At 44.3% G+C, this 17235-nt stretch overlaps 1 protein-coding gene across 9 annotated transcripts; it reads right to left on the bottom strand.

The window, feature by feature from the left end:
* Positions 1 to 639: 639 nt before the first annotated feature.
* LOC147313742 (transcription initiation factor TFIID subunit 4-like) lies at positions 640 to 15748 on the bottom strand. Of its 9 annotated transcripts, none has more exons than XM_086263538.1 (16): positions 15432 to 15746; positions 14269 to 14697; positions 13961 to 14082; positions 13763 to 13867; positions 13214 to 13336; positions 12693 to 12815; positions 12388 to 12477; positions 11983 to 12132; positions 5070 to 5193; positions 4680 to 4764; positions 4175 to 4335; positions 3945 to 4075; positions 3525 to 3647; positions 3327 to 3383; positions 1926 to 2033; positions 640 to 1031 (listed from the first exon to the last, which is right to left on the bottom strand). In XM_086263538.1, exons 2-16 carry the CDS (start codon positions 14687 to 14689, stop codon positions 906 to 908), a joined length of 2049 nt encoding a protein of 682 aa, XP_086119664.1. In that variant the 5' UTR covers positions 14690 to 14697; positions 15432 to 15746; the 3' UTR covers positions 640 to 905. The 9 variants fall into 9 exon arrangements, 7 of the variants coding, with proteins under 7 accessions (XP_086119664.1, XP_086119663.1, XP_086119662.1 ...); XM_086263537.1 differs by having other exon boundaries at positions 3525 to 3650; positions 15410 to 15745; XM_086263536.1 differs by having other exon boundaries at positions 3525 to 3650; positions 15432 to 15745.
* Positions 15749 to 17235: the final 1487 nt, after the last annotated feature.

Raw genomic sequence — 17235 nt, 5'->3', positions numbered from 1 at the left:
TTCATGCTACCTGAAAACATCTTGCTAAGGTTATTTAAGATTGTTCCCTGGCTGTTGGTGTGGATGCAAGCGACAGGCCAGAACTGCACCGCATCACTGAGTTCAGCTACGCTTAATTACAGCAATGAGCTATCCGACTGACAGCATCGTGCCAACAGCCCATATTACAAATCAAGTCTTTAAGTAATTGTAGCACTGACCAGCTACACTTACCCTCACATCAAGCAGTCACACAGCTGATCACCTACTCAACTCAGGGTTTCCCAGTTTAGCCAGGTTCATGGACAGGTATCCTGGCAGTAGATCGTATATTTTACAAACTATGAGAAAAATCATGTCATGGTCTCACAACTTGCAGCGAAGAAGAGAAAAAAGTAAGAAGTGAAGAATGTCCTTAATTTCTTTCCTTAATAAGTGCAAGTGAATATTTAGTTGGGCTGCTTCAAGCTACTGACTCCGGGGTCCAGAGTCAGCCTGAGACTCCGATTTATTATTTTTTTGAACCTTCATGACCCTAAAAACTCAGAGGTAAAACTACAGTTTCCTGGTTAAGCAACAAAACTTCCTTTGCACTACAGTCTTCTGTCGCAGAGGAAAGAATCTGCAACTGTAGGTAAGAAACAAAGACACAGTGAGATGTGCAATTTCAACATGTTTTTAATCGTGGAAAAAACCCAACAATCCAGCAGGAAACCACAGTCACTTTACTTTTTCCACACAGCTCACGGACACACAGCTGTGCTCACTTTCACATTTAGTTTTTCCAACAGAACAACAGCAAAACCAAAACTGACTGCGATTCAAATGCAGCTGAACCCGACCGTGACAAAAAGCAAAACAGAATATCACAAAACGAGGACTCCAACAAATTATTTTAGATCAACTGCAGGAAGACAATCAGCTGATCAAAGCATGGCTTTGTAGAGGGTGAGAGAGTGACGCAGAAAGGGTTCCTCCTCCATACACACCAGCAGATCCTTCAGGATCAGCCGGGTCACTCTGTGAACACCTGGTCTGGGCAGCACACACACCTGACACACAGACAGTTTCTGTGTTACCCTCCCTGCATGAACCTGCTGGTTGTGTTGCGACATAAACACATGCTCCTGCTCTTCAGCTCGCTTGGCTGCTACAGATTTAATTTAATCTGATCTCTTAAAACAAAGCAGCCCAGAGGTGATGATCCATCCACCAGCACGAGTACGGAGAGGACGTCTCCCTCGTTCAGTTTTATGCTCGTAATTATCCTGACATAATAAAAATAATCTCATTGGCAGGTTTTAAAACAGCATCTTTCCTGTTAGGTAGCTAATATGTTGCTTTAGGTTTCAAATATTCTCCGCGATCACACTTAAATCAGTCTCATTTCAAACCATGTCTAAAACATTTTAAAATGAAGGGGAAAGGCTTCTTCTGGTTACTGATAACATAACTGATGTGTGATCTGAGCACTAACTCGATATTGAAAAAGAACATCTGTGCAAAGATGGCGCTCTCTCCATCACTACTCCATGCTTCCTGTCAATGTTTGCTGAACTAGCTGAGGTAAAGTCTGTACAGACGTGGAGGAAGGCCTGCAGCAGCGAGAGGAAACAGAGGCGGCACGCAGTCTTTTCCTCTGGGTAATGGAGTTCAAAGGCAGCGGGTAGAGTGTGCAGCTAACAGAGCGTCCCCATCTATAAACCTACAGCCTGAAGCGCTGCGACTTAAACACACAAAGAATTAAAGACTCAATGAGCTAAACTAACAGTCTTATACAGGCTAACTGCAGCAGGTTCTAGATTTGCTGTGTCTTCATCAGCTGAGGAGGGCAGCAGTTTTACAGCAGCAGGTTAAACATTCACAGATATCAAATTAGAAAAGATGTTTCTGAAATGATCCATTCAGACCACAAAAGAATAGAAAACAAAACTTTGTGCACCCACCTGGCTGTCGGCCTGATCCAGGGGTCTCTTCCTGCGAGGGCCAATGGCAGCCAGAGCAGCGAGGTTGGCCTCCCTCTGCTGCAGCTGAGCTTCCTCTATTTGTTGCAACTGAAAAGAGAAGACAACGAATTTGTAAACATTTATGTTTTCACACATATTTTCTGTATGCATACGTGGACACACTGTCATTGTTTTATACATGCAATATATAAGCCAGGGTTTAGAGGCAAATGCACTTTGCTTGATGAGGCAGCTGTAGCTAAATATATATGACAAATTATGGCAAAGATTTGTTAATCAAATCCACACCAACTTTGTTAAGTGCGTGTCACTAAAGGCACGATATTCACCAGTGGGAATCCTTTCAGTTTGTACCTACTCATACTCTCAGTACTTGTGTAGGTACAGACTTGGCAAAGTGCTAGCTTGTGTGCAGTGCAGAGGTTGAGTGTGTGTGTGGGGGTGGGAGGGCATGTAAATGAACAGATTGTGTTGCTGTGGAGAAGCCTCTGGGGGCGTGATGGCTGCGAGCTACACAGCTACAGCTAAACACGCCATGTGTGGCGTTTCCGCCTCCTTAAATAGCCGCAGTGCTACCGCTGCCTTTCATCTTCCTCACACTACTCCGTCTCCTGCCAGCCAAAAACATCACACACACCATCGTATTATTAAACGAACAATTAGCATGAAAAGTAGCAGGGACTTACAGAGTTTGACTTCCTGATGCTGAAATGAAGCCAGCGATAAAATACAAACTGCCGTTCCCACAATGACCCAGATTTCCAGCAGAATAGAGAAGCTTATGGCCTGGAACATGAATGACTGTGGGCTGCATCTCTCCTTCACTACAACTGACAGACTAAATCTTATCAAGGCTTCAGAATTAACAGAGGTGTGGCTACTTCGACTGACACAGGCCTGCTCGAGTCTTCTAGACTTCATCTCCGTGATGATGCACTGCTAGTCTGTGGGACGGGAACAGCAGGTCACCTCGGCCACTCTTACTGCTGTTACTTCGCCTGTCCTTCCCTTTCAGCTGATCTGTATTCAGCCCACATGTAGCATTGTTCAGTTAAGGTTTACAATCCCTCCCTCTGTGAAGTCAAACAGTCTATGGATGATGCGTACTAACCAGTAGTGTTACCTGACACCCTCCTGATAATTTTAAGTTGACTTTTATCTGAAAAGTGGTCACATGTGGCTCAAAAAACAATCAAGCCTTTAAATTTGGACTTATAGTGGCAATGTTCATGTTATATACATGTTCTTTCTTCACAGTTCCAACCTGCAGTCAGAACAACAGTTTCTGCCTCCCAGAGTAAACAGAGCTCACAAACACCAACATAAACGGGGGCAGGTGGAAGAATGACTCCTGTGGAGGTTTTAGAGAAGGAAACGCACCTCTTTGGCTTTTTGCTTGAGCTGCTGATACTCTGGATCTTCAGTGTGAGAGCGACTCTGTGATCACAACCAGACATGTAATCCAGGATTTAATGCACAAACTCTTCTCAGTAGTTGTTTTCAAAGACACATTGAATCTAAAAACACTAATCGTGTTAGAGTTTGATAAGAGTGCAGCCTTATTCTGGCTTCACCTACTCTGGCAAAACGCAGCAATCTCTCCCTCTCCTCCTCATCTCTCTTCTTCTTCTGCAAGGTCTCAATTTCCTCCAGGAAGCGAAGCTGAGAACGAACGTCACTGACTTGCGTGTGCCACGAGTTCTGCTGTTGAAAGACAAATTTAACACAAAGGGACCACATGTTGCATTAGTTTGCCACAGGTTCACGGTCCTTTGCAGGCCATGTCTCCATATAAAGTATATGATAGTGCTTCAAAATAACATCTTGTTAACAACATCTTAACAAGTGCCAAGCACCAGGAATGCCACAGTAAACTAGATGGACATTACCTCAGCTGGGTTTTTCAGATGAGCGGCTGATGCATGTATTAACACCTCGTGGCGTTAGTAGATGCATCCCTGCTCGGGTCTTATTCATGCCTGTGTTTTACATCTTTACCTTCAGGGCTGTCTTGCGGTGTTCTGCCATTACAGTGAGTTTCTCCAGCAGCCCACGAAGAAACTCCTGAGTAGCATGAGAAACCAAAGCAACCACATCTGGACCAACATCGGTTACTCCCAGAGCCTGTCCTAACAGAGGGTGCATGACAATATCACATCCTGGGAGTCTCAGAGACTAGTCTGAGACAGTGTCTGTAATAAACATGTGTCTCAGTGTGGATCTTGTACCTGTGTGAAGGATTCTGCTGAGCACCGGGTGAGTGGACAGGAACAGCTGATCCTGACACGACTGCACCACAGCACCAACCGTGCTGGTCAAGATCTGTGCGTTCTCCTCTCTCAGGTTGACTCCAGCCATGGAGGTGACGTCATTAATATCATCATCTTCTCTGGGACACAACACACATTTGTGCTGAGGACGTTTGTGATTAAATGTTGCTGCTGCAGTTAGACTGCTGCTTAATATTCTCTCATCATGCAACATTAGGTGACTGTTGGATCTCAGATGTCACACAACCACCTGCCACAGATGAAGACACCCCCTCTCTGTGACGGCGGATTGTGCATATGAAGGGTGCGAGCTGTGTGAACCAGCACAGCTCCACTTTGAAGGACAAACAGCTGGATGTAGGGCTGCTTTTACACACTTCCTTTCATCCACCCCATAGTGCACCGATTCCAACCACCACAAAATTCCTATTAAAGTCTCAAATGTGTGAACTTTATATCTTACTTGTAAGATCCTGAACTGTCTCTGAATGCAAATTTGGTAGAATTAGGTGGCTCACGAGGGAAGGGCTGCTTTACCGAAAAACCTCCTATAAAACAGCAAAATGCATAAAGAGTGAGAGCACGCCAGGGTCATGCAAGCGTCTCTTGGTGTCATATGGTCTGTACATGTAATTCCACTACACTTTTGAATTTCTAAAGCCTAAAAAACACATTTAGGTCTCCTGAAACATTGTGAGGACACACTGAAGCACCCTGACTGTGTACAATTATTAAAAAAACAAAACAACACCCTCACAATGAAATAAACAACTAGAGGAACAAAAATGAGCTGATTGATCAGTTCTGTGTTCACCTCGACGTGGCTCCAAATCTAAATTTTAACAAAGTTTACCTGAGAAGTTTTTTCCCGAGTATCCCACTATGGGCCGAGTGGTGGGTTTCTTAGATATGCAATTTCTGGACTGGACTAATGTCGTCAGGCCAGGTCTCAGAGCCACTCCTCGAGGCTGGAAAACCTGCATTTTAAAAAAAGGTCATCATCATAAATCCAACACTATGATCATAAAAATGACTCCAGCTGTAAGTTTCTATGCCATCTAAATATCTCATACACATTTGTATTAATATAATAAAAAAGGCTCTTAATATCTTAACTATAATTTCAAATGTTGGACAACAACACCTCTGATTTTTTGTGTGTTTTTCTTTTGTGTGTTTTTGTATAGTAAGATACAACCTGGTTCTCAATTTTTCTAGTAGAACAAGGACAAGGTGTATTTTCATAGTGAGACCTTAGCCGCCACAGGGAAGATAGAGTGGTGATGCCGAAGTCTTTGCAGGGGAACGTTTACACCCTGCTGTGCAGTGGACACTTGCAAGTTTTGTTTTCAGGGGTTTCCAGGTCCAGTTTATGTCGTTCCATGTGTATTTGTATTGTCCGGTGTAGGGATGGGTACCGGTATCCGGTGCCATGACGGCACCGGTTCTGACATAAACGGTAGTAACCAGACCGAAAAGCAGCGCACATTTCGGTGCTTTTTTTTCCTGAGCTGTGATACACTTTGGATTCTAGCCAATCATTTTACGTTTCCGAGGATAGTAGGCGGGTCCAGGTACGTACGTTCTTTTAGAGCAGAGCTGCAGATTAAAAACGCCCAAGGCGAAGCGGTGAAAGTCTGGCTGTACTTCACAGCAAAAGATGCAAACTCAGCAGCAACAAGTGCTTTAAGCTGATACTGTGATACTGTCAAAGGAGGTAACACCTCGAATCTGATGAAACACCTGGCGACGCATAGAGTTTTTTTTTTAAAAGCCGAGAAATGCGTCGTATTTGATAGCTTGCTGCGAGCCCTCACACCGAGCGCATCTACTGCGGGTGTGGTGCCTGTTATCGGACCCGGAGTTAGCAACATCCCCCAAAAACCCGAAGAGGAGAGTCCTGGCCCCTAGCCCTGCCAGTGTAGCAGAAATGATGAGGATGATGATGCAGCAGCAGCCGTTCTTCTCTGCGTGAGTAGCTTAATGTTCGTGTGTAATTTACGTTGAGTAGGCTAACCACGTTATTACATTAATGCACGTAAGGTGAACTAGCAAACATCATCATAGCTACATGCGGCTGTCTTCTTGTTTGATGGCAGATACTCCCTTCACCCTGGACAAAAAGGCTAAAATGACCAAAGAAAAAGTGGAAAACAGCTAAACATGAGAGGTTTTTGGACAAAGTTTGTGTTTTTTCCATTGTTTAAGCACTGCTTCCAGCCAAGAGTGATGCCATATATGCCCCATAGCTGCAGAAAAGGCTAACATTGTTATCTTTTTACAAAAAAACAGCTGAACATGAGAGGTTTTTGGACCAATTTTGTGTTCTCCATTCTTTAAGCACCGGTTTGAGCACCGTTTGAGCACCGGCACCGTTTCAAAAGTACCGGTTTGGCACCGGTATCGGATAAAACCTAAACGATACCCATCCCTAGTCCGGTGTTTTGTTCTTTTTCCTTCCTGTTCACAGTCTATTACCTCAAGTACAGACAGCAGTCTTCCCTCGGCCACTGTCAACTTAGCCAAGTCAACAAATCATAGACCCGTCTGACTACAGTAAGGTATGTTGAACACAATCAGTGGTCTTAGAATCGTCTCCTGGGATGTGAGGGGTGCAGGAAATGCAACCAAAACTAACAAAGTCATGGCGCATTTACAGCAGTTGAAAGGAGATGTGGTTTTTCTTCAAGAGGCGCGTCTCTGCAACAAAGAAGTGAGGCGACTCAAGAGAAACTGGATCGGGACTTATATATCACTCCAAATTTAACGGCAAGGCTAGAGGGACAGCCATACTTATTCGTAATAATATTCTGTTTGAGCAACATAAAGTTATTGCGGACCCAGATTTGTGTCAGGAAACTCGCAGGGCTCACTTGTGTTACTGGCAGCGTGTACGGGCCGACTGGGACGATGAATCTTTTATAGCTAAACTTTTCTCTTCACTCCCAAACTTGGAAAACTATCATCTCATTACTGGAGGTGAGTTTAACTTGGTTCAGGATGCTCTGCTGGATAGATCGTCAACTAAGGTCTGTTCCCTGAGTAAATCTGCTGAAACCCCAGAATCTGTCAAAACTCAGCTGTGGATCCATGGCGACATGCGAATCCTAAGACAAAGGCATTTTCCCGTTTCTCTCATCCCCACCACACATATACACGCATAGACTTTTCCTTATCAATATTAGGTTTCTCTGTAAAATTAGCCACTGGGAGTATCGTGCTATCCCCATTTCAGATCACTCACCAGTTTCTTTTGATGCGTTATTAGCGACCCCGTCTCGACCCATTAAACACTGGAGATTCAACTGTAGCCTGTTGATAAGGGATGACTACACAAAATGTTTCAGATCACAGCTTTCACGTTTCCTTGAATTGAATGATTCCACTGAAGTGTCGAGAGGTGTACTATGAGAAACGGCAGGTAGCTCCATGCCCTCCTGGGTTTTAAATGCACCTTAGAACACACATGCATCAACACTACAATGAGCGGGTGGAGGGAGGTTTGGAGTCTTCTCCCACCCCCATTCTCTGCGGCCTGCTGGAGCGGGAGGGCTAGGAGGAGGAGTTGGCCGTCCGACTGCGGTCTGGGGTGTGGGGCCTCCCTGCTGCTACGGAGTCGGGGCGGTCTGCCTCCCCCCACCGCAGGGAAAAGGGTAACACCACCTGGGTCTGGGTGCAGTTCCCCCTCCAGGGGCAAGGGCACCTAGACCCGGTTCGTAGAGTACGCTTGGGGAGTGTGATCGTGTGTACAGCGTCTCTTTATGTCTGTCTCCACGTCGGTTGAGTGTGGAGTAAGTGCATATGAGAGCATGGGGGGGGGGGGGGGGGGGGGAATGGATGTTTGTGTCTGTGTGTGCCTGTATGTCTGTGTCTATATGTCAGGTTGGGTGTCAGGCGCCACCTCTCTGGGGACATCTCAGGCCCTCCAAGGTTTGGAGGCCTATCTCCCCCCACCACCACTTCCCCTGCCGGTGGCGGACCCCCTCAGACATCGGTGCGTTGGTGGTTCTTTGTGTCCGGGGATGGGCGTCCAGGTACACACCGGCTCACTCCTTGGCGGCCGCTTATCGGGGCCTGGAGCCTGGGGCTCGCTCGGGCCACTTCGGAGGTGGGCTGCCCCCGGCCTCTCGGCCTGGGGCTCGGTCACTCAGGCACAGCTGGGGGCCGGCGGAGCTCACGGGCGCGTCACTGCAACCCCCCCTGGCTTCTGCTCCGCGGCTGCTGAGTGAGCCCTCATCTGGGACTCTCCTCAGCTCTTTCTGGGACAGTGGCGCAGCTGCCCCTCTGTTGGTCTTCCTTGGTCTCTTGTGTTCTGGGGGCCTCTGGATGTCTGGAGTTTTGATCTCCTCCATACCTGCTTCATGCCCTGGAGGACGGGGCTGTGGCCCCCCCACACTCCCTAGCAGATCGTTACATGGAGAAACCTTTGGAATACAAGCGCGCTGATCCACACAGGTATGCACACGGGTGTTCACTGCTCGTAGACCCAAATTACACCTTTCTTGGCTGCTACTTCGAAGCACATCTGTCCTGCGTGCTGCACAACAACATTGAATATTTAGTATTTACTGCTGTTTACACTTAGCTAGATTAATGCGAGGGTGTTGTGTTTAGTATGTTGCTTTGTTTTTTTTCTGCTTGTTTTCTATTCTTCTCTCAACAGGTGATCCAGGAGATTTTTATTTTTTTTTCTCCCCCCCTTTCTCACTGTCCCTCTCCCCTTCTGTTTTTCCTTTCCTTCCTCTTTCTTTCTCCCTTTCCTATCTCTCACTCATGTCTGTCCCGTCTGTAACATCTGAAAATAAAATATAATAAATAATAAAAACAAAGATCGACCAAATGGACCAATACGGCAATGCCACGATGATCCATTTGGCAAAGTAAATCCATTGGGTCTCCTTGTTGGTCTTCAGACAACAATTCTGACGGCTAAAGAACCAAATGGGACAGGCGAGAAAAAAAAAAAAAAAAAAAAGAGAAACGTCGAAAGCCTACATGAGAGGCCAGCTTATAGCTTTGTTTCAGCTTTCTTACACGCCCAGTGTATTGAATAAGATCAAAGATCTAGATGGCAGATATGCATCGAACCCAGATCCTAACCTCTATACAGAACGTGTGAAACTTCAAGCCAGGCTCAATTTAACCACCACCGCAACAGCTATGGTTCAATTAATTAAGACAAAGCAACGCTTTTTTGAATCCGGTGATAAGGCAGGGAAACGTCTGGCTCCGACATAATATCGGACCCAGAGGGAATTAATGAAGTATTTGTTTGTTTCTATTTCGATCTGTACACTTCAAGCTCTCCACCTCTATCAGAAGAAACTCTCCAAAATATACATTTTCCAAGAATAGATAGAGATCTGACGAAGGGCTTAGGGGGACCAATTACTGTAGCAGAGGTGCAAGAAGCCATTAAATCCTCAAACACGGGTAAATCGCTGGGCCCTGACGGCTACTCTGCAGAATACTATGAAGCCAATGCTGATCTTATGGCACCATTGTTGAAAGATATGTATAATGAAGCCTTTTCAAAATGTCAGTTACCCAAGACTTTGTCCGAAGCTACTATTTGTTTAATCTTGAGAAAAGACAAGGATCCTCTGTTGTGCAGCAGTTATGGACCAATTCCTCTTTTAAATATTGATTTTAAAATACTTTCTAAATTCTCGCACTTTGGCTACAACGTGTTCTGCCACAAATCATCTCCTTCGATCAGACGGGGTTCACGGCCGGCAGGCACTCATATCATTATTCAAGACGCCTCTTGAATATTATCCAGACATCGTGCAATTCAATTCCAGAGGTTGTGGTATCTCATGACTCAGAGAAAGCTTTCGACCGCGTCGAGTGGAGCCTCCTCTACGAGGTGATGGATAGCTTTGGCTTGGGGGCTGACTTTATTCTCTGGGTTAAGTTACTGTTACTTATTATCTGCCGTCACTCATCATCATCAATACTCAGCTCACCACTCCCTTTCTCTCCGACCCTTGTTGGGAAGAATCCAATAGTTAAGGAAACGGTAACTATTTGGCGACAGTTCAGAAAATACGTTGGGCTACGTGGGCCGTCTTTGCTAACACCTTTACTAAAGAATTGCAATTTTGCACCTTCAAACACTGATGCGGCCTTTAGCAGTTGGAAAGATAAATGACAGGGCTGTTAAGGACTTGTACAGTCAGGACACCTTTCTATCTTTTGCTGACCTATCGTCTAAATACAACCTGCCTGATTCCAACTTTTTTGTTATCTTCAGGCTAGATTTTGTAAAAAAGCAGTTCCCTCACTTTCTCCAATCGGCCTCCAGAAACAAATCTGGATATGATCCTGCAGACGAACCCTCATCAAAACAGACTGATACCAGCCTTGTATAAAATACTAGATGCTTTGGTCCCCAAACCAATTTCTCCTACTAAGCTGAGATGGGAGGAAGAGCTGCCAGAACAGCAGTGGGATTCTGCTTTGAAACTCATTCACTCATCCTCAATTTGTGCCCGTCATGCTTTGATTCAGTGCAAGGTGGTCTGTAAAGCACATTATACAAACACAAAATTATCTAAGATCTATCCAACCATTACTGATGCCTGTAGCAGATCACCTGCCAACCATGTCCACGTGTTTTGGTCTTGTTCTAAACCGAGTGCATTTTGGAGGACTGTCCCTCCTAACCCACTCTCCGCAATGTTTGGCATCCCCCCCCCAGTTTACAGTAATCTGGCCCCCTTAAAAAGGCCTTAGCCTTTACCACTTTACTGGCTCGGAGGCTTATTCTGTTGAAGTGGAAGCTTCCCCATCCCCAACTCATGACCATTGGGTGAGGGACGTACTCTTTAACGTAAAGTTAGAAAAACTTAGATTCTCTCTAAAAGGTTCAATTAGGAAATTTAACAAAACCTGGAAATCATTTCTCTTACTGGTGGACACTATTACTTTACTTCCTGAGACTGAAGTGAACTGAGCGAGGCGACATTATGAAGTTTCTGGTTTTTTTGGTTATGCTTGTTACTCACTTTCTTTTGTGTGTGTGGGTGTGTGACTGGGTGATGTGGCTTGAGATATTTTTATGTGTGGAGACTGGATCTCTGCCGTGTCTTGTTTAGTGTGGACCTGGAAGAGGAAGAATCCAGGATTGGGAGGTGTTGGAGGGTATAATGGACATACATTGTTCTGAAATCAAAATCGACTTTGCTGTTGCTAACTGTGTGTGTCATGGCTGAAATCAATAAAACAAAGGTGGAATAATTTCAAATGTCTTACTTCAGGTTGCATCATGTTAAGTTCTTCAGTGTAATCAGGTAATTGGAGCACACACACACACACACACACACACACACACACCTCATTAATGTTAATCCACTTTCACAGCAACGTGAAAAGCTGTGGGATGCTTAATGTAACATGAGGATGTTCCTAAGAAGAAATATTTTTACTGTCAGTCCTGCAAATACAAGACGACCAAAGTCAGGTCCACATTTTAATGCATTTAAAACAGCACGATTCCTCCTCAGTATACCATCTCTGATTTCTGTTTTGACTATATATTCTTGTGCCGACTGCACAGCTGGATTTTTCTTTTTGCATTTCAAGTCAGTGAATTTCACTTTTGTTAAACTGTGAACCTCCATGGATGCTGCAAATACAACAGTGCTGCTCAGCAATGCCTTTAATCACGTCAACATCCATGAATAAGATCACAGATCAGACATGGTTTATGTTTGGTACAATTAATGTCAAATTCCCCCCCATAAAATATTGCATCTGGTTACCTGCTGCCTGTTCTGGAGGGTTTTTCCTATCTCAGTGTTGGACTGCTTTATGCTGGAGGACGGTGTTGAGGGAGGGGGTGTGGAAGCTGAAGCTTTCTGGATGAATAACTGGGGGTCTGCAGTAAGGCAACGCACCGCAGGAAGACTTTTCTGGTGGCAATGAGGAAACAGAAATGTCATCAGCTAAATATGTAACAGTCTAGCTATGATCAATGTGATTCACATCCTTTCAGCAAAGTGTAACGCAGTCTACACAAATGCAAAAAGGTTTTTATTTTTAAATCAATCACAGACATCTGGAGATGAGGAAGCAACAGAATCAGAATCTGAAAGGGTTTTATTGCCAAATGTTGAGCAGGTTTACAACATTAGGAAATTGCTGCTTGCGGCTTTACTTCTCAATACCTTGAGAAAAGGCACCAAGCAGGGTTGTGGAGTCGACTTCAACGTGTCATAGAGCTGCTCCGTAAACGCTTCTGCTTCCAGTTTTCCTTCCTGCAGGTAAAAAAATTCATCAATAAATAAATAAATAAGCTGGTAATTTAATAATGAACTTCATGATAAGAATTAAAAATTACAAACGTGTAGCACAAGAATACAACAACTTATTAACTCTTACCAACAAGCCTCTTTCAGTCTGCCTAGTAACAATACTTTTTGTAAACAAGGTTAAAAACAACAGGAGAAACAAAGTGTCTTCAGAGATGTACCAGCAGACTCCTGACCAGCGCTTGGACATTGTTAGCCACGTTCACAGATCTGGAGTCACTGGAGGCCAGCTTGATCAGCGTTACCAAGAAGTTCTTGCACTTCTTCACACTTTCCAGCGTCTCCTGTTGGTGAAATATTTAGTAGTCACATCTCATCTGTTATCTCAGCTGTTATCATCTACTCTAAAAACTCAATTTGTGGCTGCTTTTTGTCGTGTGTTTCGTGAGAGGATATCCCTCATATGGATTCCTGCACTCCTAACTCAAACTCTGTTCTGACTGGCTGTCCCTGACAAAGTTGGTTTAAAGAGGAAGAACTAAGCGGCTACACCAGTATAAGATTACAAAAATTAGTCTGAACTGGAAACTGTGTGAAAAGATTTCCTCTTTGACAGTACAACAAATCCTTGGATTTTATAAACAGTATCAGTAAAAATCTAAATAAAAACTCATTTGATGGCTTCTTGCTGAGCCAGGTCAAGCTGAGTGTGCAGGTGGGAGCTGGGCCTGGTCGCACTCACCTTGCTAAACGTGGGCGCTGATTCCTTTTTAGCGCCTGCTGCCTGAGTGCCAGCATGGCTGCCTCGCTCAGACATCACGTTCACCGTGTGGACAAGAGCTGGTTTGGGAGCAACACCAATGACCTGAACACAAAGTCACCAAAAACTAAAACCAGGAACAGCAAAGAAAAGCCAGCATCACAGCAGCAGGAGCCTCTCTGGTGTTTGTTGCTCATTATTTTTTATGTTTCATTGGAGAGCTCTGCTTTTACTCAACTCGGGATCCTATCAAACTGCAACTTTCCAGCATCATTCTGTTTTCATTAGTGTTACTGATTAAAGATGACGTATTGTTATTAACACAAAGTTCAAGCACCGTCACTAAATGACATTTTTTATACTTCAAATGAAAACAAATGTGTCCATCAGTCGTGTAATTATTGCATCGATTTTTTGGATTTTCTTTCTATACCTAAAAGAACAAACTAACTGTCAGAGGTGCACACAGTCATACACTGCATAACATGCAATCAGTGACTGTGAGCTGCAAACAGACTCCTGTAATTTTACCACAGCAGTCTTCTGGACTGGTGCTGCTTGCTGGAAACTGGAAGTAGGCGTCATCTTGATCACTGTTACATTCTCATTCCTTTTACTTTCAGCTGCTGCACACACCTGAACAGCAGACATGCAGCTGACATCACAGGTGCAATCACACATCTGTCATTATTAAATAACATAGAAAAGCAGCCACGCACATGCACCCACCTGCGGTGCAAGTATCCTGGTGGGTTGACCACTGATAAGTCTTTGTCCCTGCTGAGCCTGAACCAAAGCCTGCTGAGATACTAGCATCAGCTGCCCACTGTCACTGCGGATCAGCATCATACCTGCCATAAATGTGGCCCAAACACTACAATAAACTGATGAATTATCCTTGCAGGTGACACGTCTAACTGAAGTGTTTATTAGCAAATTATAGACAGCACATGTCCAACAAGGTTTTGGAATATAATAAAGGAGGATCTGTAATGGGATTACAGTGTAGACTACAGTCAGCGGGTTGTGCAGCTCACCTGGAGGTATCTGGATATTGGCTGGGAGATGTGGGGAGGTGGCCTGTGGCAGTCGAGGAGTGACTGGCTGTGCAGTTGCTGATCTGGGAACAGTTATCAACACCGTCCTTCCTGTGGTTGTAACCTGTTTCACGGAGGCCACCTGGTTCTGAGGCTGTTTCGTTGTCTGTTGGTTACCTGCACTCACGCCTGCATTTGCAACCACCACAACAGGAGGTGAGGTGCGAGGCCCTGACACTGCACAGGTTGAAGGCTGGCCACTCGGGACGACTTTAGGCGGGGCTGAGACAGAGTCACTCTGTGACATGCTTGCAGCTGTGACAGCGACTTGTATCCTGACTTGAACAGAAGCGTCTCCATCCCCGGGTGCTGCCTGGGGTTCCAGCCTGTTAGCTTCAGTAACCACGTTGTTTGTGGCCATGACTGCAGCTGAACGAAAGAAGGGTTCAAAGCAAAAGCATAGTTAAATACAACAAAGGAGTTTTTCAAACGCGCCGTGGTTTGCTAGACTCAATGTCACCCGCATCGTGCCAAAGTGTGTCTAATATCTCAACCTGTTAGCAAACACCTGTCTCGACATGGAGTAGCTAAAGTTTCATGTATTTGCAAACAAATATGAAACCGGCTCATGTTAACCACAGATCTTACCTGAGACACAACCAACCCCCCCACTCGAAAAACAATTAACACGAAAAGAAGGACACCGGAAGTGCGAAAGTACTCGTTTATTCCAGGTTTTAGGACATTTCTGTGAATTTCTATTTCAGCTGGATCTGACCCATGTATGCTTCGGAAAATTAAGACTCCTTGGGCCTGAATCCAAGATCATTTCGGCCAGTTTTGGTGAAAGATTTCTGAATCCAATCAAGCGAAACTGGGAGCCAACCGGTGAAAATGGCGGCTGTGGCAAAATGTAATGCTAATAATTACAAGACGAGTTTATCATTTTCAGCTATAATAAATTCAGGACAGCTACATGTAGAACGGTTTCGTTTTTAAAATGTATGCATGTGTTAAACACCAGGAGCATCCGAGGGTAAACCCCGTTTCCTGCCGGGCTCACATACAGGCTGCGCTAAAGGTTTAAAGCGGGAAAAGGTTTATTTGGTCCTACACGTTTCCCCATCCAAGTCATGCTTACCTAACAGTGAGACAAAGCTTACCTGTGTGCTAAATCTCCCACACACCGAGGTTCAGTCACATAAACCAAAGGGTCCAATTCCATTTCTGAGAGCTGCTGTCCTGCAGCTTTTACATGCATCCTTGTTCCGACACAGCTGAACCAAATGAATGGCTTGTTACCAGGCTTCTGCCAAACTCGGTTTCATGCTAAAGAGGTCATCTAACCATTAGATTAACGCTGTGTTGGAGTAAAGATGCATCTAAAAGCTGCAGGACAGCAGCTCTCGAGGACGAGTTGGACACTCGTGACATAAACGTTGGAGGAACGAGGCCTTGCGCACGAGCTCACCTGTGGTAGCTTCGAGAACGGTGTGACGTTCACGGGCTGTCCTATGCTGCATTCGAGGGCTGCAGCTAAGATGACCCAGCCCGAACTTTATTAATAAATCACCGCGAGTTATTTCTTATCGATCTATTCTGAATTTCACTTTAAAGGTAAAATAGATGTACTCTTTGGTTTCTGTTTTATGTAGATTTAGGGCCGTGCAGTATTTAGAGCACTTGCCCTCCTTCTCCATAAAAGAAACAGGTAATTAGGGGTCGATCTTCTAAATTTTATCCCCAAAATATAATTTTAAAGTATTTCATTACTCGAAGCTTTTCAACACAGTCCTCTCTGGTGACATCTGGTGGCCAAAAATATGAAGAGCAGCTTGAATCCACAAAATAAAACCAACTGCTTCATAATGATTGCCCACTCGACAGAGTGGAATTCTGTCTGATATTGGGCCGCCGTTGTGTTGCTTTGAACGTGTATTTTTGGGGGGTTAAAAAATGTGGTTTATTTGTTTAATAAACTCTCCTTGTTTAAACATGCACCATGGTGTGGTCTTCCTTTGCTTGTGACTTCTTGATGTTGGTAAATAGAATAATTGAAAAATACCACATTACATATAATAAATACATATAATAATGTACAACACATTATGGAGTAGGCTTCTGCTCTGAGGTCCTGCCTCCATGCACTTATGCAATTAACCGCTAGACAGGTATATTTATAAATAATATTACATTAGGGAAATTTTCCCAGACATATTTTTGACCTGGGGGTTAGAACTGATTGTGAACTGGAAAGAGAAAATGCTTATGAACTTGCAAATTAAAAATATGTATTTAAGGTAACCCTTTTTCATTTTTATTTAAAAAGAAAATGTATTCCACTGTGCGATGGCCGAACCTGTTCCTTTTCGTGGAGATAATTTCTCCTGCCTTAAGGGAAATCCCTTCACATGGCCCAGAGGAGGCTGGAGTGCAGAGAAACTGGTAGAGATGCAGTTATACAGTCTACCACACAAACTATCAGCTAAAGAGAATAAATACATTCAACTGCTGCACATTTGGCAGACTAACATTTTCAGATTAATTAAACAATAAAATATATATTTTTACAACATTACATGTAAAGAATCAAGTGGAAGTTTTTCTAAAGTTATTTAATGATATTTATATTATGGAAGCAGATTATTGACATTTTTCCCTTTTCCTGTTTTCAGATATAATAAACACGCACAAACAAAATCAAAGGGCCAGAACACAAAGCTGGAAAACCCACCCGATCGACCAAAATCAACTCAAAATTCTCCCACACAACAGAACCTCCTCTCTTCCTCGCTGCCTCCAAATCTCCCAGTGGAATGATCACTGGTTCGCTATCTGTCACCATCAAAACGCGAATGATTCACCTGCTTATAAACCAGGGAATCAGACACCGAAGCAGTTGGGCTCTAAATGAAGCTTCGGACGTCACTGATCACGTGACTCTGGCCAAACAAATCAAGCTTCGAC

The sequence above is a fragment of the Aulonocara sp. 'chitande type north' Nkhata Bay genome, linkage group LG15 (assembly GCF_057382095.1).
Source record: "Aulonocara sp. 'chitande type north' Nkhata Bay isolate Kocher_YH1m ecotype deep benthic linkage group LG15, A_spYH_male_GT1.1, whole genome shotgun sequence".
Lineage (NCBI taxonomy): Eukaryota > Metazoa > Chordata > Actinopteri > Cichliformes > Cichlidae > Aulonocara > Aulonocara sp. 'chitande type north' Nkhata Bay.
The sequence above is the reverse complement of the archived record's forward strand: the minus strand, read 5'-3'. Positions and strand labels throughout refer to the sequence as shown.

Excerpts from the sequence above, each read along its gene's own strand:
- LOC147313742 (XM_086263537.1), bottom strand. The coding sequence starts at position 14,689 with ATGGCCACAAACAACGTGGTTACTGAAGCTAACAGGCTGGAACCCCAG. Across the intron at positions 13,868-13,960 it reads CCAGGATACTTGCACCGCAG|GTGTGTGCAGCAGCTGAAAG; the intron begins GTGGGTGCATGT and ends TCTGCTGTTCAG. Across the intron at positions 12,133-12,387 it reads GCTTGGTGCCTTTTCTCAAG|AAAAGTCTTCCTGCGGTGCG; the intron begins GTATTGAGAAGT and ends CATTGCCACCAG.